Source organism: Ovis aries, chromosome 19, assembly GCF_016772045.2.
Source record: "Ovis aries strain OAR_USU_Benz2616 breed Rambouillet chromosome 19, ARS-UI_Ramb_v3.0, whole genome shotgun sequence".
Lineage (NCBI taxonomy): Eukaryota > Metazoa > Chordata > Mammalia > Artiodactyla > Bovidae > Ovis > Ovis aries.
The window spans coordinates 34,005,955-34,025,883 of NC_056072.1; the positions used below are offsets into that span (position 1 = coordinate 34,005,955).

Consider the following 19,929-nt stretch of genomic DNA (forward strand, 5'->3'; position numbering starts at 1 on the left):
CACAGCCCTGAGACAGTTCATGGATGAAAAGCTATATCCTCCCCTGCTTCCCTGAGCTCACCTGTTCTGCACAGCTGTAGTGCTGGTGTGCTGGAAGGGCCTGAGCACGCGGGTGGATGCTTCATGCTGGCTTGATAAGGCTGTGACAGCTTGGCAGCAGGGGTAGAAGTCCTCCAGAGCTCAGTTACTCATGTACAGTGTGAGCTATTGGCACAGCATGATCCCAGATTTCTTTTAGATCTGATTTTTTACTTCTGATGAAGATTATTTCTGGCTTGTTCTTTTGTATTTTATTGATTAATAAATCCATCTTAACTCATGGAATTAGGCATGGTTATTAAATTTATTGTGTTAAGTACATAACTATATTTAAAAAAATGGGTAATGATGAGATTACTATCAAGTCATATGTGTGTCCAATATGAAGAAGCTTCAAATGCTGCTTTCTTTTTGTGTTAAAAATGGGTAATGATGAGATTGGGAGAAGGCAGTGGCACCCCACTCCAGTACTCTTGCCTGGAAAATCCCATGGATGGAGGAGCCTGGTAGGCTGCAGTCCATGGAGTTGCGAAGAGTCGGACACAACTGAACGACTTCACTTTCACTTTTCACTTTCATACTTTGGAGAAGGAAATGACAACCCACTCCAGTGTTCTTGCCTGGAAAATCCCAGGGATGGGGGAGCCTGGTGGACTGCCGTCTATGGGGTCGCACAGAGTCGGACACAACTGAAGCGACTTAGCAGCAGCAGCAACAATGATGAGATTACTATCAAGTCATATGTGTGTCCAATATGAAGAAGTTTCAAATGCTGCTTTCTTTTTATATTTGCTCAGATAATGTTTAAATGGGCTTCCCAGGTGGCACTGTGGTAAAGAATCTGCCTGCCAAGGCAGGAGACTCAGGTTTGATCCCTGGGTCAGGAAGATCCCCTGGAGAAGGAAGTGGCAACCCACTCCAGTATTCTTGCCAGGAAAATTTCTGTGTACAGAGGAACTTGGCAGGCTACAGTTCATGGTGTCGCAAAGAGTTGGACATGATTAAGCACATATGCACACAATGTTTAAATAAAGGTCATAAAGTGTACTTGATTCTGTTGAGGTCTCTTGGTGCCCCTTCCCCAAACTCATGTCTCTCTCTGACTGTCTAACTTAGTCACTGTTCTAAACTTGGTATGCCACAACTGTTCTAAACTTGGTATGCCATTTTTTAAACTATTTTGATATGTTAACTCACCTTGTTGCAGAAGGAAAAACTTTTCCTCTACCCATCTTCGGTTCATTGTCTGGGTTCCTTCAAATTAGGCTGAGAAAAAAAAAGAGAAAAACAAAGTTTATTAACAGGTGCAGTGTGCACACACATGGTAGCACTCAGTGACGAGTAACTTAAAGAGATGATCAGAATTCAGGCTTTTATAGCCTCTTAACAGAACAATCAATTTGTAGGGGAGTGATAGGATGAAGGAAAAGGACTTCTAGGGGGAGCAAATTGTGGAAGGTTAAATAGATGGGGGATACTGATGGGAGGTAAGGACTAGTTAGTATGTTCCTTGAGTTGATCCCTCTGGTGCTGTTTCTGTGGTGAGTCTAGATTTATCTTCCCTAATTAAGAATCATTCTACCCTTGGGAAAGGAGTTTGGGGGAGAATGGATACAAGTATATGGAAGACTGAATCCCTTTGCTGTCGCCCTGAAACTATCACAGCGTTGTTAGTTGGCTATACTTCATATAAAATAAAATTGAAAGAAGGATCATCCCGTCCATCCTTGTTGTGCATGTGTGTGTCAGCGACAGGAAGACAGAGAGGTAGTTGGGAGCAGAGAGTTTTTCTTGTGTCTGTTTCTTTTTGTTTACTTTTAGCTTAGAATAATCCTTATGCCTGAATGGCATATTTTGGGGGTAGCATGCTCTGAACCCCTTCATCTCCATAAGATTGTTTAATATTATTGTTTTTCCTGTTTAAGTATGCATACTCTTATGTGTCCCCTTCTTGTCTGTCACTTGCTTTCTTTTCCCTCTCTCTGTTTTGCTTTGAAAATTTGTTTGTGTTGATCTATTTCAAGATCTGGCTTATTCATTCGAAACATTTTAAGAAATTCCATTGGATATGCTACATTTTATTAATCTTTAGGTTTTATTTCTTCTTCTTCTTCTTCTTTTTTTTTTTTAACTATTTCTGCTTGCTCTCTCTTTAATCAAGGGAGGGTTTCTGTTTTCTCCTTGGAGAGAAGCTGCATATGGGCCACTGTAGCAGGAGAGTGCTATAGGAGGGCTGTTTGCCTGTTGCCCACTGGGATCTATATTAAATAATGGAAGAAGGTTATAAGATCAAAGACCCAGCAGCTCTGATGTTGTGAAATGATGTGCAGAAGTGTCAATAATTAAGTGTAATGCAAAGGCCAGTTTGGGCAAAAAAGTCAAAGTTAAGATTGTTTCTAAAGAAATGCTTTTTTATGAGTAGCAGGTACATAAACCTCACCTGGCTTAATGAATGAACCTTGTAAAGAGTGTGTTTTTTGGGTGCATGTGTGTGTCTAATGCTAGATTTCTTTTTACTTTATTCCCCACATCTAATCCATGAGGAAGCTTTGCTTAATTACCAAATTCTGCCTCCATTTCTGTTTCCATCTCCACCACCTTCTCTGTGGTCTAGTTGAGGATTCTACAAACTGTGGCCTGCTAGCCACATTGTTTTTGTAAATAAAGATTTATTGGAACACAGTCCTGCCCATTTATTTATGTATTATCTAAGCCTGCTTGTGCTACAAAAGCAGAGGTAAATAGTTGCAACTGAGACTATCTAGCCTCAAAGCCTATAGTATTTACTATTTGGCTATTTACAGAAAAAGTTGCAGGCTCTATTCTCGTTTAATATTGCTCTCTTATAATTGGTTTCGTTCTGTTAAACAGAAGACACAGTGATTTTTCTGAAATGTGAATTTGATCTCCTCATCCTCCCTGTGAGTGAAAATAATCTCAACTCCACTCTGTAGCTTAAAAGCACCTGCATGGCCTGGTTCCTGCTCACCTTTCCACCCTTATCCCTTTCAGGATTCCCCCTTGTTCTGGTCATACTGAGCCTTTCCTGCATCAGAACAGTCTGCTTGAATTCTCATGGTTACTTCACATGTCTCCCTGCTTTCTGACTGTAGGTTTGTGCATGGATGACATTTCCTCAGAGGTGACTGCTCAATCTGCAACTGGCCTCCATCATTTATTGTGCGTATTTTATTTCCTTCATAAGCTTCTTTGTAATTATACTCTTCATTTATGTGCTCATGTTTTTCTTCCTTGCTTCCTCTCTTAGGATGCAAACTCTGTGATGGCAAAAAACATGCCTGTACTGTTGATCTTGGTTGCCAAGCGTAGTTACTGCCACATTTTAAAGTCCACTGGAAAATTGTTGAGTGAATGAACAAGGTATAGCTTCTGCCTAATTCTTTGGTAGGAGTTAAAATGCAAGCATATGTTTATGCTACCTATTTTGTTTTCTTTATATAAATAAATCTTGCCCACTTGTGTTCACAGTGTAAACTTAAGGTGATTTTCCTTCAAAACATAATCAAACTGGCATACTCTTCACCAGGGAACAGGCAGGCATTTTGAAATACTGTTTCTCAGGATATTTAGAGCCTTTTATACATTTGTTTCTGCTGTTATGTTAATATGCTAATATTTTTGGAGGTTGTATTTTTTCTCTCCCTTTCTTTCTTGCTGCTGGCGGAGCAGCAGTGTGGAGTTACAGAGTGAAGCCCCCTTTGGGCATCTGTCCTTACTACAAAGAGTTTTACATTTCTTTGCTCCTTAAAAAAAGTGCTGCTTTTCCGCTGAACCTAGGATAAAAAGAATGAAGCAGTATCTTTGAGCATCTTAATTCTTTTGACTTAGTGAAATCCATTCAGGAACCTCTCTCTTATTCAGAGCTTCTCATTTTTCCCTTGAACCTCCTTTCCAGTTCAGCTCAGTACTGTTCTATAATGAAATCCACAAAACAGAATCTCCCGCTTCTCCTTTTGTCCCAGTTTATTTCACTGCCCAGGACCCACTTTTGTGGGCTAGGAGGCCATTCAGGATTCTGCCTTACTAAAGAGCACAGACCCTCGAGTCTGACACACACAATCCTGGACTAGAATGTGGCTTTGCCTGTAACCACTTAGCTTTCCTGAGCCTTCACTTGCTTATGTGTAAAATGGGCTTCTGCTAGTTTGTTTCCTTGTAGAGTGGTTGTGAAAATTAATTGACATAGTACTTTTCTAGTATCTAATACAGTTTCTGCAGCTTCATGGCACTTAACAATGGCCCGCTAGTATTTGGTGTAGTCTTAAAATATAATACTTTGTCAAGGTACTCACAGAAGAATTAAATCTAAAATAGCAACCGGCTGTGATCCAGTGTCTGGAGAGTCTGAAAGGGCAGCTTTCAATTCTTCCCTGATAGGACAGACTATTTTATTTTTGTAACAGTTGCTGCCCCCTTTACTGTGGACCTTAGAGAAGATGTACTATCAGAGACGTATTGCAAGTGAGGCGTGAATAGCCTCAGGCTCCTAGTCTGATCCTCATCTAATAGTTTATTGTAAAGAAGAGTTCAAGTATTACTTCTCTTGATCACTTTATGGGCAGGCCACTCAGGATGGCTGTTCTCTTGCTTTCTGTCCATCCCCTGTCCGACCAGTGCCTGCTTCACCTACACCCTACTCACTTGACTGACCTTTCTATGAACTTGCCCCATGTCCCAGCTATTGATTGTTCTTATCAAAGGGGTAGTAAGGAGCATGCCCCTCTCTGGTTTCCGTGGTAACTAGAGAGCCCACCTGATGTCCATTCCCCTCTAACTGGTAATCTCCTCCTCCCCCCAGAAGCAATCCATGTCCTGCCCACTGTCCCCATACACAATGGGGTGTTGTTGCTCCAGGACCCTGCTTCAGACACATATGTTCCCCATCTTTATTGTTTATATGGTCACCTACTATTTTTATTCTAATGATTCCTCAATGTCTCCTTGTCACCCTTTTCTCCTGATTTGTTTTTCTACGTTAAATAATAGTAGCTAACCTCTTTTTGGTGCTTATGATACACTGGACATTGTTCTAATTGATTTGTAGTTAGTTCCTTAGTTCAGTTCAGTTCAGTTCAGTTGCTCAGTCATGTCCGACTCTCTGCGACCCCATGAATCGCAGCACACCAGGCCTCCCTGTCCATCACCATCTCTCGGAGTTCACTCAGACTCACGTCCATCGAGTCGGTGATGCCATCCAGCCATTTCATCCCCTTCTCCTCCTGACCCCAATCCCTCCCAACATCAGTGTCTTTTCTAATGAGTCAACTCTTCACGTGAGGTGGCCAAAGTACTAAAGTTCCCTACAGCAACCTATAAGGATGGGCCTGTTCGTTTTCTCCCTTGTAAATGAGGAACCTCATTTCAGCTGCCATTTCTCTCATCCATAGAGGGTAGCTTTCCTCTGTACCTCTGTTAGAGTTTAGGGACTCAGGCACAGGGGACTCGTTAATTGCTTAATTAACTTCCTTACAATGTGCAAAATGGGAATAATGTGAATGGCACATGGCCAGTTCTGGACAGAAAGGATGCTATATTTTCAAAGGTTACCCACACGAAGGCCCCACACTTTAGCTTGAACACACAGTAAATATAACAGAGTCTTGGTACTCACTTTCCTGCTCTTTCTTCTGACATTATTCTTTCCTTTCCATAGGCTTAGGCTTCAAATCATGATGCTGCTCTTCTTTATCTGTTTCTTTAGCATGTTTTCTTTGTGAAGCAGGAGTTGACCTGCTGGCATTATCACATAAAGGGCTAAATAGAAAAGTGCTATTATTATTATTGTTATGATTATATTATGTTATAAACAGGTTCCACTTAATCTCTTTTCCAGGGCATCAGTGAAGTTGCTACTTCATCAGAGTCTGTTTTAAGCAAGCAGACCTTTTTCTTTTTATTTTATTTTATTTTATTTTATTTTATTTTATTTTTTTAAATTTTAAAATCTTTAATTCTTACATGCATTCCCAAACATGAACCCCCCTCCCACCTCCCTCCCCATAACATCTTTCTGGGTCATCCCCATGCACCAGCCCCAAGCATGCTGCATCCTGCGTCAGACATAGACTGGCGATTCAATTCACATGATAGTATACATGTTAGAATGTCATTCTCCCAAATCATCCCACCCTCTCCCTCTCCCTCTGAGTCCAAAAGTCCGTTATACACATCTGTGTCTCTTTCCCTGTCTTGCATACAGGGTCGTCATTGCCATCTTCCTAAATTCCATATATATGTGTTAGTATACTGTATTGGTGTTTTTCTTTCTGGCTTACTTCACTCTGTATAATCGGCTCCAGTTTCATCCATCTCAACAGAACTGATTCAACCTTTTTCTTTATGGTACTCTTACTGAGACACATCAAGTTATAACTGTCTTTTCATTGCACCAGTACGTTTATTTGAAGTCTAGTATTTCCTAGGTAACGTGACTAAGGTAGATTTATGGGTCCTAATTTGCATGCAGAATAACATTGGCGAAAACGAAAATATAGCAAACGATACCAACTCTTGGCCTGCCATAGCCCACCGAGCATCTGCCTTCCTTGCCTGTAATGAGAGGGAAATGTATTTTCTTTCGAGTTTATAGTTAATTTCTTGTTTGTATTCCACTCTTGTCAATGCTTTTGAGAGCTCAAAATGAGGTTTAAGAGCCTCTTCCTGCCTAATAGCAGGCGTATGTGTTAGAGGTGGTAGCTCTGTGTCACAGAGAAAGCAAGCCTTTGCTTTCCTACCCCAGTTTCACACCTCACTTGAAGAAACCCTGCTACATTTAAGTAAGCAAGCAAACCCTTCATTGTCTAGGCAAGTGAGGTTATACATTTGGGTTAAAGCCTAGGTTTAATGACTTCCTCTCAGTGTTTTTGAGTAAATTGATTTTCATTCCACAAATAATGAATTTTTTGTCTGTTTTAAATTTAAATTAGGTTAAGTCTTTCTTTGATCACCATGTTCCTGGTCTGCCCCCCTCAGATTCACTGGCATTTCAAGTTTGGTGAACTTTTTCTGGCCCTTTTCTTACATACCTACTTATTCATATGTTTATCCTTGAAAGATACAGAATATTTCTTTGTGTGTGGACACGTGTGTTTGAAATATATATGTTATTCTACTTTGCCACTTTCTTCTAGTAACGTGTGTTGGAGAACAGTCAGTGTTAGGCCTCCATACTTATGAGGCTAGACTAGTCAATGAGAAAGTTATTCTCGAGATCTAGATGGTCAACACATCAAAGGTTTATTTCTTGTTCATGCAAATGTGTGACTCTTAGGCAGGGGTCCTCCCCATAGTAACTCAATGATCCATGCTGTTTCAAACCCTCGGACTCCGCTGTCTCCACATGTGGCTACCAAGTCCTTGTAGCCATCAGAAAAGGGCCCTGAGGGGTTGCACATGGTTGCTGCAGAGTTTTGGCACAGTAGGTACAAGAGAACTGAGAATGGAGGGAGCACATGGATACCAGTGGTAGTGTGTTGCCACAGGAGCTTTCAGTGCTTCGTATAGCTTGAATATATTGTGGTTTAATCAACTAGTCTCCTATTTGATGAGCATTTAGATCACTTTCAACTAAACTCTTTATCATGTACACCACTAGACAGAAGAGCCTTGTATGTATCTCAGGTACACATGTGAGTATTCTGCTCGTTTAAGCGCTCAAGAAGTAGACGTCCCAGTTCAGAGAATGTGGGTGTTTTGGTTACTGCCATCGGTGCTGTCAACATTGTTTTTGGAGTTGGTCACTCTGGTGTTTGATCACCAATGACATTATCAGACCTTCATTGTTTTGCCCCATCAAATGGCATCTTTGTTACTTTTGGCAAAACGGCTTCTCCTTTTTGTTGTAGGTTGTATTTTCCTGGTTAGTAGTGAGTTTTCTGCTCTTTCTCGGTCTCTGTTGTGCTGCCTTCCTGAGTGAAGCAGGACCATGGACGGTCAGGCTGAAGAAAAACAGGGCGTGTGGAGAGCCCATGGGCAGATGTGGCTCGTGTATTCTCTCTTTGGGGATGGGGGCGCCCAGCTCAGTGACATTTCTTTCTATACCCCCTTTATTGTTGTTTTTTCCTCCCATGGTGTTATTTCAGTAGTCTCTACACTTCTAATTTTAAAACCATGGGGAAAGATGCTTTCTTGGTCGTGTCATTTTTTTTTTCTTCTGTGTAGCTGTCTAATTTTGTGCTTTGAGTTTTCTCATGAATTTTTGCCTGCTTAGTCATTGGCTTTTTCTCTCTTTGTTCTCTTTGTCCTTTCCCTCATTTTTCATTCTTTTTCTTCTGCCTCTACTCCCTTATTCCCATAGGCCCTTAAATCTTTATGTGGTGCTTTTCTTTTAAGTTGTATTTTCCTCTTCCCCTCCAAGCTTAGAAATGCTTGCTTTGTCAAAGAAATGCAGAAGGGAAGGGAGCAACAGAAATCCTGAAGGAAACCAAACCTAGGTGCCCACCCACTTCAGCTGTTTTGAGAATATGATGCTGTCCCTGATGTGGTCACTTTGCCAAAATCTGTATGAAAGAAGGAAAGAACACTGAAATTAGTCTCTTTCACAGTAGGGTCTCTGGGCACATTACTTCCTATCTTTAGATCTCAAGTTTTTGAATACAAAATGAGGAGGCTGGACCTCAGTAAGGCTTCTCTAGTGGCTCAACAGTGAGGAATCCACTTGCCAATGCAGGAGACACAGGTTCGAACCCTCAGTTGGAAAGATCCACTGGAGAAAGAAATGGCAACCCAGTCTAGCATTCTTGCCTTTTAAATTCCATGGACAAAGGAGGCTATTGGGCTGCAGTCCATGGGGTTTCAGAGTTGGACACGACTCAGTGCGCACACAGACACAGTTGCAAAGAGCACAGGAAGTGATTTGAAGGCAAACAGGCAAATTTGAAGGCAAGCAGGCAGAAACAACTAAAAGGCACGGGGTCACATGATCTTTAAACTCTCTTCCATTACATTCCAGAGTTCATAGATTCCTTTGGAGATTCTTAACTTCTTCAGTGAAGATAATAGTATAGGGTTTTAATAGGTCATTCCTCTTAGGAGACAAAACAAACTATTTACACCATTTTAGAGTCTTAGGTCAGCATCCACTCATACCTTCTCTTCCCTTACTGCCAAAACCTGGAGCAGCTACATTTTTCCTTACGTGCACTGTGCCAGCATTTCATGAGGAGCTTATTTCTGGTAGATTGTTGGCCTTTTGAAGACAGGAATATGATCCTGCTTATATCAATCTCAGTCTTTATTACCAAGAGGCTTCTGGGAATGTGGGGCCAGAATATAGTCACAGGGCATCAACAGTATTATATAGTCAGTCAGTACCATTGATCAGAGAAGCTTTGCTGTGTTATAGACATCTGTGATATTGGGGCAGTGGTCAACCCTGCAGCCTGGGTTTCCTAACTGGTAAGATAGAGTTGACTCATTGGAAAAGACTCTGATGCTAGGAGGGATTGGGGCAGGAGGAGAAGGGGACGACCGAGGATGAGATGGCTGTATGGCATCACGGACTCGATGGACGTGAGTCTGAGTGAACTCCGGGAGATGGTGATGGACAGGGAGGCCTGGCGTGCTGCAATTCATGGGGTCACAAAGAGTCGGACACGACTGAGCGACTGAACTGAACTGAACTGAAGTTGGTTTTTATTAGGACAGGTTCGGTGCTATAGATGGGCTAAGTTCTTCAGCAACAGCAAATAGCTAAATGTCAATGGCTAAAAGTCCACAAAGGTTTATTTTTCACTGCACATTCATTGTGATCCACCTGGGGATGGTCAGTCCTTTCTCTAACCCCTAGCTCATAGATCAGCTGCCATCTTGAATACTGACAATCTCCAGGTCATGAGAGAGAGCCTGGATGGGTAGCAGATTGACAGTCAGACGCTGGACCTGATGTGTCATGTACCATATGTACTCATGCGTTATTACCTGGAACTAGTTGCATGGCCTCACCTAACTTCAGCTAAGGCAAGGAAGTGCCTGGTAGGAGGACAGTTTGGAATATTTGTTACTTAGCATTAATGGTAAGTACAGAGATAGATAATAATACTTGACTTTTCATGATTTTTTGGCTGTTAGATAATATGAATACTTATAATGCCTAAACCATAGAACATGCTCAGTCAATAATAGGTGGAACCATTATTATTATTATTGTTATTATTTAGCAGTTGATTACATTTCCAGCGTTCTTTACAACATCCTTCTACTTAGAAAGTGTTTCTCTTCTTTTTTCTTCTCATGAAAATGCTAAAGTAGACTCAACTTGTTTGTCTCTAGACATATCACAGATTCTTAACTAATGAAGTTGAGTTAATGAAGTTTTAGAGCAAGACAGGGGCCCTAGTTTAGAGCTGACTGATACAGGTCATTATTCTGTAAGATGATCACTTTGTGAAGTGATGGCTTGAATATCAGCAGTGGCTTCAGAACTATGTTCACTGTGTTGGTTTTCAATTTAAGAGCCACAGACTCTAAACAGCTTTTCATTTTGAGTCAGTGCAGAAACCGTCAATATGTATTATATGTCTATGAAGCTGGTCTCCGGATCAATTGCAATTAGTTTGCAGCAGATTGCATTAACATATCTAAAATTAATACAGCGAATGTTCTGATGAAAAGAAATTGACCACAACCACACTATGGCTGTTTTTAGTCTCTCTCAAACGTTTTTTTCCAACAATATTTCTTTTCTTCTTTTGTTAATGGCTTTAAATTGGTATGTCAACTTAGACTTAATGTATTGATCCTTCCCTAATTTGCCTTTTAAAAGTGGTCCCAGAATATGGCACATTACTAATGTTCAATCATTTCTTTCTTTAGGGGACTTTTACTAAATGCCTTAAGCTTGAATTTTTTTTTTTTTTGTCATGTTACATGAGGTGCTGTTAAGACTGCTAAGTCAACAAGTACATTAATTTTTGAATTGTGTTTTTCAAATTACTAATGTTTCATCAAGATTTTAAAATTCAGAAGATTAACAAATTATATATAATTAACAAATTATATACAGTAAATGTGAGCATTATGTCTAGTAGTTTATTTTTATCTTAGCATTTTCTGTTTCTAAAGAAGTAGTGCAGGCAACTTCAGTTTTAATAACATCATTACCAGTATTTATAAGGATGGAACAAAGAGACAGCTTGAAGCTTGATCATGTTGAAATGTGAATTTTTTACAAGTGTGTATAAATTATGTTATGCTTATTTTAGATCTGAAGGAGTTTTACTTTTTTTAGAGCAAGTCAGTTTCTGGAAATGAAAATTATCTGTATCGGGGACAAAAGGCAAAATTTATTCATTTGGCTATCTTACTGGTATTTTTTAAAATTTCTTCTGTATGCCAAGTACCATCACATTCTTCATACAGATGCAAATAAGTTGAAGACACACTCTGCCCTTGAGTAGAACCCAGTCTTGCTATAAGGTTCTGGAGCCTTTTTGGAATGCCTCCTATCCAAAAGAGCTTCATGAGTGCATTGTAGCTCAGAGATGCTAAAAGAACATGCTATTTTAAGGACATATTAGAGGTCTTGAAAGCTACTGGCTCCACGTGGTAAAGCCCTGTGGATCTCAGTTTATGGTCTGTGTGTTGTTGCTCAGTCACTCACCGAGGCCCTTGCCTGGAGTTTCTAGGAAGTGTTTCAGGTGATCTTCCACCACCAGTCTAGTGATCCAGTTGTGTGACTGATCTTTTGGTTGGCTTGTGTATTAATGGCATTGTTATCTTGCCTCCTGTGAACAGTGGTTCCTTTGTATCATAGCCATGGATACATGGATATGGATACATGGATATTTCATTTCATGGATAGAAATGAAACTAAGTGTGTTTATTTTTTCTTTTCTTTTAAAAACAAGGCTTATGAATTTAATGGGCTTCCCTGATAGCTCAGTTGGTAAAGAATCCGCCTGCAATGCAGGAGACCCCGGTTCAATTCCTGGATCGGGAAGATCCACTGGAGAAGGGATAGGCTACCCATGCCAGTGTTCTTAGGTTTCCCTTGTGGCTCAGCTGGTAAAGAATCTGCCTGCAGTGCGGGAGACCTGGGTTCTTTCTCTGATTTGGGAAGATCCCTTGGAGAAGGGAAAGGCTACCCACTCCAGTATTCTGGCCTGGAGAATCCCAAGGACTGTATAGCCCATGGGGTTGCAAAGAGTCAGACACTACTGAGTGACTTCAACTTTCACTTCACTTTCGTGAATTTAATAATGTTATTGATCTTATTGGATAGAATGAGAAGAGTTTTTTCATGTAATTCTATCCTTTGATCCTTTTCTTTCAGTACAAATGAAAGCTTACTGATCAACGTGTAACGGAAGACAACTTTCATATGATTCTTAAGCAGTTACTTTAATATACAAATTGCAGTTTTTAGGAATTAGTAACTTAATTAATGGTGACTATTTCAGATTACTGTACTCAACTTTGGTGAGTTGGAGATAATCTCATTAAACACGTTAAGGAATCCATTAAAAACCACAATAAAATGGATTAGTCTGTGGCCCATTGACCTCAAGGAGTTAAAACAAATTTCCTGAGTTACCTTAATTTTTAATGATCTATATAGTTATTTAAATAATGCTATGAACTTTATTTGTTTGGAGTGGAGACAGGGAAAAGCATATGCTGTACCACAGAGTCCTTAACAGTTTTAAAGGTAATTTTAAAATAAAGTCCTTATAGACACCCAGGCAGCTGCAGAACTAGTGCAGCAGTCCCATGTCCTCTTCACCCAGTGTCCCCTCGTGTTGACTCTCACATAGTTTAACTCTAATATCAAAATTAGGAAATTGGCCTTGACTGAGCTACGACTGAAGCCCCCTATTAACTAAATTTAGACCTTTTTCATTTGGGTGTATGTGCAGTTGTCCTTAACAGTTTTGATTAGAAAAACAATTAAGCATGGAGAATTCATTATATATATATATATATATATATATATATATATATATTTCTTTGCCTCTAAGATTTCTGTTGCTAACTGATGTTTGAGGGTACCTATAAGACTGGCCCTACCAGTTAACTGTTACTTTTCTTTCTGTTTTAAGTCTTCTTATCTCTCTTCCCCAATTTCTCTAGGTGGTTCAATTAACATCCAGAAGATGGCTGAACCTGCAGGAATACCAGAGTAAGAAATTAATGTCTGACAACGGAGTGAAAGTTCAAAGATTCTTTGTTGCCGACACTGCCAGTGAAGCTCTGGAGGCTGCTAAGAGACTAAGTAAGCTAATTCATAATGGGTGAAATATGCTTGGCCAAATTAGTGAATTCACAGGTAGTGGTTTCCCACTAGTTAAATTTCTCAGTTGCAGGTTATAGTAACAGTGACAGGTACAGTGGAGAACTTTGAGTTGTAAGGGCAAAATGCCCAGTTAAGAAAGCTTTATTCTTTTACATGAGACAGAAGCATATGTGGTTCCACTCTATAGTAATTTTTCCATGTTTCTCAGCCACCATTTCACCTAGTTCTCTTATCTGTGGTTTAGTGGCTGTGAGAAAATTGGTTGAAGGGTATAAAGTGTCAAAGAGAAGCCTATTGCAGGGTGAGTCAGGAAGGACAGTTGGCATCCTTCATTTAAGCCTCTGAGAACATGGGGAAAGTTCCCTCTGAGTGAATGGAGGAGAGAAAGGGAAGAATCTGCATTTCGAAATCATGCTGACTTTGGTTCAGTGTTTTGCCCTTTGATTTATCAGCTCTATAACTTTGCGTAAATACTTTTTCTTTTCTGTGCCTCTTTTTGTTAGTCTGTAAATCAAGGCTAATATGTTTACCTCCCAAAGCTATTTAGAGCCTTTAAGAGCCTTCAAGGGAGACTGCATAGAGCTTCCCTGGTGTCTGAGTGCTGAAGAATCCACCTGCCAGTGCAGGAGGCACAGGAGAAGTGGGTTTGGTACCTGGATTGGGAAGGTACCCTGGAGTAGGAAATGGCAATTCATTCCAGTATTCTTGCCTGGGACATCCCATAGACAGAGGAGCCTGGCAGGATACAGTCTGTGGGGTAGCACAAAAGTTGGACACGACTTACCAGCTAAACAACAACAATAAGGGAGACTGCACACTAGTACATGGTAGAAAATCTAGTTCGTTTCCCTAGTTATGGATTGAGAAATGAGGACTCAGACTTTGATGTTTTTCAGTGAACATTCCTTTAGTGCCATGTAGACTCTCTTGTTGTTGGTCTGGATAAGCACCATCCATTAGAAATGTGAGCCACACAAATATTGTTAAATTTTCTAAGTCACCTTAGTAAAAGTAAAAATAAATAGGTGAAACAAATTTTAATAATATATTTTGTTTACTCCAGTATATCCAAAATACTATCATTTCAAAATTTAATTAATATAAAACAGTTTTCAAGTGGTTATTTTATATTCTTTTCTAGTGCTCAGTTCAGTTCAGTTCAGTCACTCAGTCATGTCCGACTCTTTGTAACCCCATGAAGCACAGCACCCCAGGCCTCCTGGTCCATCACCAACTCCCAGAGTCCACCCAAACCCATGTCGACCAAGTTGGTGATGCCATCGAACCATCTCATCCTCTGTCATCCCCTTCTCCTCCTACCCTCAATCTTTCCCAGCATCAGGGTCTTTTCAAATGAGTCAACTCTTCACATCAGGTGGCCAAAATATTAGTTTTAGCTTCAACATCTATCCTTCCAGTGAATACCAAGGACTGATCTTTAGGATGGACTGGTTGGATCTCCTTGCAGTCCAAAGGACCCTCAAGAGTCCTTTCCAACACTACAGTTCAAAAGCATCAATTCTTTGGCACTCAGCCTTCTTCACAGTCTAGCTGTCACATCCATCCAGACATGACCACTGGAAAAACCATAGCCTTGACTAGACGGACCTTTGTTGACAAAGTAATGTCTCTGCTTTTTAATATGCTGTCTAGGTTGGTCATAACTTTCCTTCCAAGGTGCAAGCATCTTTTAATTTCATGGCTGCAGTCACCATCTGCAGTGATTTTGGAGCCCCCCAAGATAAAGTCAGCCACTATTTCCACTGTTTCCCCATCTGTTTGCCATGAAGTGATGGGACCAGATGCCATGATCTTAGTTTTATGAATGTTGAGCTTTAAGCCTTTTTTCACTGTCTCTTTGACTTTCATCAAGAGGCTCTTTAGTTCTTCTTCACTTTCTGCCATAAGGGTGGTGTCATCTGCATATCTGAGGTTATTGATATTTCTCCCAGCAGTCTTGATTCCAGCTTGTGTTTCTTCCAGTCCAGCGTTTCTCATGATGTACTCTGCATATAAGTTAAATAAGCAGGGTGACAATATAGAGCCTTGACATACTCCTTTTCCTATCTGGAATCAATCTGTTGTTCCATGTCCAGTTCTAACTGTTGCTTCCTGACCTGCATATAGGTTTCTCAAGAGGCAGGTCAGGTGGTCTGTATTCCCATCTCTTTCAGAATTTTCCACAGTTTATTGTGATCCACACAGTCAAAGGCTTTGGCATAGTCAATGAAGTAGAAATAGATACTGCTAATGCTCACAAATCTGATTTATATATTACATCTCCAGGACATCTCATTTCACATTCCAGATTTCAGGTGCTTGAAAGACACATGTTGTGGCTACCCTGTTGTATAGTACAAATCTGGACAATAGAAAGATGTGTCTGTGCATTCTTTGGTTGCAACCTTGGAGAACGTTGTTTCCCATTAACGAATAAAGAATAGAGCATCTGCTCACTGGCATTGTCCAGGCAGCTGTAGCAGAGTTTGAGAGTACAAAACAGGCAGGCCCTGTATTTCAATTTTTCAATTTTCTTTGCTCTTTTAAGAGTAAGAAGTGAGGTACTTCAGCTAGTACTTGTTGTTTTACCTCCCTTTCAGAGTTCCCCCAGATGCTTAAATGCAGCTCCTTTATTATGTTAATTGGAATATATATGTATTCTTTCTTTCAACAAATATTTATTGTCACCCACATGTTGTAGGCACAGTGGATGCAGCTGTGGAGGATGAGCGAGCCCCTTTTCTCCTTTGAAGTTGCATTCTAGAAAGAAATGGATTTGTACTTTTCAGATGCTAAATGTAGAAACTGAGAACAGTTTATATTTGAAGAAACGAAAATTGGTTTTATTTTCAAGAACTATCAAAATTGGTTTTTATGGTGGAAAAACATTAGGCCTACACCTGGATGAGAGTGCCTCAGTGAACTGTAGTAATAAACTTGGTAAAGTTAGTATTGCAACATCTTTACATGAAAGGGTCATTTTTGTTTTATACTCCTGTGGTTTGGGGATTGGATAATGAGAGCAAGAAATGTAAAGTTCAGGTTAGTCTTTGCTCTTCATTTCCTCCATTATTTCCTCAAATGTGCTGACTCACTTGTAGTCCAGGTTGAAGAATCTTAAGGGAATTCGAGAAGCCAGCTGATTACTTCCCACCCCTTTAAGTGGAGCACAGCTAAGAGGACTTATCTTTCAGATTTTCATAGAGATGTGGAGTTAACTAATTGGCTTCTTAGCCAAGGATTTGTTTTATAAGCATTTATTTAGCCACCACTTTGTGGTTGGGGCTTGTATACTGTGTCAGACAGGATTTTTGTTCTGGAGGAATTAACAAGGTGATTTCCAATGCTAAGGGAGGGAAAGAAATGAACAGTGAAGCAAGCTTAAATAAAAGAAAACTAAAATTCAGAAATGAATATCACTTTTTAAAGAAGGCATTGTGGTACTTAAAGAGTGGTTCTTAAAGAAAATGAAAGTGAATTGAGAATGATATGGCTGTATGTGTGCCTTGGCCAGTGCATACCCATGATAATTCTTAGTTGAGGTGGCCACAGGAAGGCCTTCCTGTGATCTGCTTAGAGCTAGAAGGGAATTTAGAGAACTAACAGATCACCTCATCTGCTGCACGAAAGAGTAATCCTCCTCTTACTCAGTGAGTAGTTTTGGTGGAAGGAAGAGCTCTGATTTTTGTTGTTTAATAGATACTTTTGATCAGAACAGTAATTTATAGTATTGGAGGAGGAGGTGGTACCAAGTCTAGTTGATAAAATGAAGGAAGTTAATAGTGAATATGAAAGGAAGTATGCATATCACTGAGATAGTTTGGAGAGAGCAAAACAAGAAGAATCTGGCAAAATTCCATAGTATTTATATTCTATCAGTGTAAATTGATAAGCATCAACAGCACAATTGAGAGATTCACCAAATAAATTTGAAGTTAAAGCTGGACCACACATATATGTTCCCAATTGTCCTGAAAATGGGACCTCTGCCTTATAATTATAGTATTTTAATGGGGAAAAATTATATAGAAGAATAATGTGTGTAACATGCAATAAACACTCTATAAGGTATTACTGTTGCCATCACAGGTGACAGCAGAGGCATATAATTCTGAACGGTTCACTGCCGTCATGAGGTAAAGTCACAGACAAATCAGAGGCCTATGACAATGAGTATTTTGTTGATTGTATGTTCAGAGAGTTCATATTATAGTTTGCAAAGTTTGTAAGTGACTGAAATGTATTAGCTTACCTTTCTGCTTTATTGATATTTGGATATGTTTTGAAATAAAATGACATTTTGTAATATATTAATATTTTGAAGACAAATATTGATATTAGCCATGTCTGTGATTCCATTGTAATCTCTGTGTGGATCAGCTCACAGATCTCTTTGTGTTTAAACTCACACTGCTGGTTTTCTGTTTGCCTGGCCCACATGGAGCTTGTCATCTCTTGGTTGCTCTGAACCCAATCTCCCACTTAGCTCTTCCTACTTACCCAGCTGAGATACCTGTGTCATCTTAAATGCTTCTCATGTCTGTCATATTCATGTCTTTGCCAAAGCCTGCTATTTTTAGCACAGTATTGTTATTTTGCTAAAGCAACTAGACAGGTAAGAAAAGGTTAAAAACAGCTAATGATTGACAAAGATGGGATTTTTACCCAGGCAGATTAGATTTAATCTCCTCCTCAAACATTTTTGCTCTTTGCTAACTTGATGATGTTGTTCTCAGGAGATTTTAATAGATGGATCAGCATTTTTAAGATAGGAAATGCATACTAATAAAATTAGAAGATTGAATTAAAACTAGATGTGGCAGGTTCTAAGACAATTTATAGAAACTCTGTAATCTTCAGATATTTTCTTAATGATTCATTTTGTTGTATCTATTTGGGAAATAGAACTTTTTGCTGTGTAGTGATGGAAATCTTGTTAATTTGAACATTTGTTTCAAATGGGTAATACAAACCTTTTGTTTCTGAAACAATTAATAATGATAAGAGATTGAGTGAGACCCTCCTTTTCTTGCACAGAAAATGGACTTGTGTCTGATTAAGAGAGTAAATTTGGTTTAGGGATGTAAGTTTTTAATATATGGATAATATTCAATTCTGCGGCATTTTTTATGAGGTACCTTTTGTAATCACGCTTTCAGGAAGGAATTGTTTCCCTTGCGTGTAATTTTCTCAGGAGACTTACTCATTATACAGATTTCTTCTGTATGGATTGCATTTAATGTATACAATCAGCAAATAATTACAGAATACCTACAGTGTGCATGACTAATTTCTGTGTTGTCTTTCAGGTCACTTTAGAAATGAAGACATACATATCTCACATAACTCTAAACTCTTAAAGGCCTGTCTTAAAGGAGATGTTTATAAAAGAATAGATGAAACTTACTTCAGACCACCATTTGTTAGTTTTTGGAATCTCCACAGTTGTTGCTTTTTTTTTTTTTTAATACTTCTATTTATTTGTTTGTTTTGCCTTTGGCTACGCTGGGTCTTTGTTGCTGCGCAGGCTTTTTCTCTAGTTGTGGCAAGTGGGGGCTTCTCTCTAGTTGCAGTGCGTGGGCTTCTCTGGTTGCAGAGCACAGACTGTAGGGCACATGGGCTTCAGTAGCTGCAGCTCACAGGCTTCAGAGCATGGGCTTGGGCTTAGTTGCTCCACAGCATGTGGGATCTTCTCAGATCAGGGATAGAACCCACATCTCCTACGTTGGCAGGTGACTTCTTTACCACTGAGCCACCAAAGAAGCTCTTCCCCCCACAGTTTATTAATTATTCATTTCATGTTGATATGAGACTCTTGATATTTGATTAAGCAGGAAGACTGTATTTTGCAAACTCACAGTTTTATTTTTTGCCAGGAAAGAAATTAAAATATGAATGGAAAATTAATCTTTTCTGAGCTAATGACATGTATCCTAAAATGGAGATAAGGAGCTCTTATTGAACTCTGCTAGCTTTGAATTGCTTTCAGCTCCAATGTATTTCCATTTGTCAATATGATAACTTATTCTTTTCCTTTTGTATAATCACATCCTAAAGCCTGGTGAATTACTTGTACCATTAAGGTATTGTATTTTATATAAAAAGGGAACTGCTGTCCATTGACTACAGATTGGCATGTACTGTTTATCCTGTAGGCAGTTAAATACATCGTAAGCCTCTTTGTTGCTTTGTCATATCTGATTATGTGGTGAGGATCTCACACAAAGATCTTAAACAACCTTTGTGTTGAGATGGTGGTCATTATGCTGTTATAACGACAGGTGAGGATAACACTGGATGCTCTGTAGTAAATCTTTTTACCACTGTATCAGCTGTCCACTATTTTGAATCTGCAGTCAGGAATGCAGTTGCAAGGGTGATGGCAAATACAGGCCATTAGAGGTTAAAGCAGTGTCTGTTTTCTGGGAATCATGGTGGTGAGTCATCCAGACAGAGGTGTTTATGGTAGGTTCTGAGGCATAGTGAATGTTCAATAAATATTATTGTTGCTCACAAAATTTTCATTTGCCCATGTTTACTTAGAAATGCTCCCTAAAGGAGCATCTGAATTGATAATAAAAACTGTCCCTGACTGTGTTTATTAAGACTGTGTTTATCCCATTCAAAAAAGTAGAGCC

The 19,929-nt window shown here is 39.5% G+C and overlaps 1 protein-coding gene across 1 annotated transcript in view; it reads left to right on the forward strand.

The window, feature by feature from the left end:
* SUCLG2 (succinate-CoA ligase GDP-forming subunit beta) overlaps positions 1 to 19,929 on the forward strand; it is a 296,024-nt gene that overhangs the window by 61,055 nt on the left and 215,040 nt on the right. Inside the window, exon 2 of the mRNA XM_004018340.5 lies at positions 13,129 to 13,270. Within this exon, the coding sequence (XP_004018389.3) occupies positions 13,129 to 13,270 (142 nt within the window). The remainder of the gene's footprint in view (positions 1 to 13,128; positions 13,271 to 19,929) is intronic.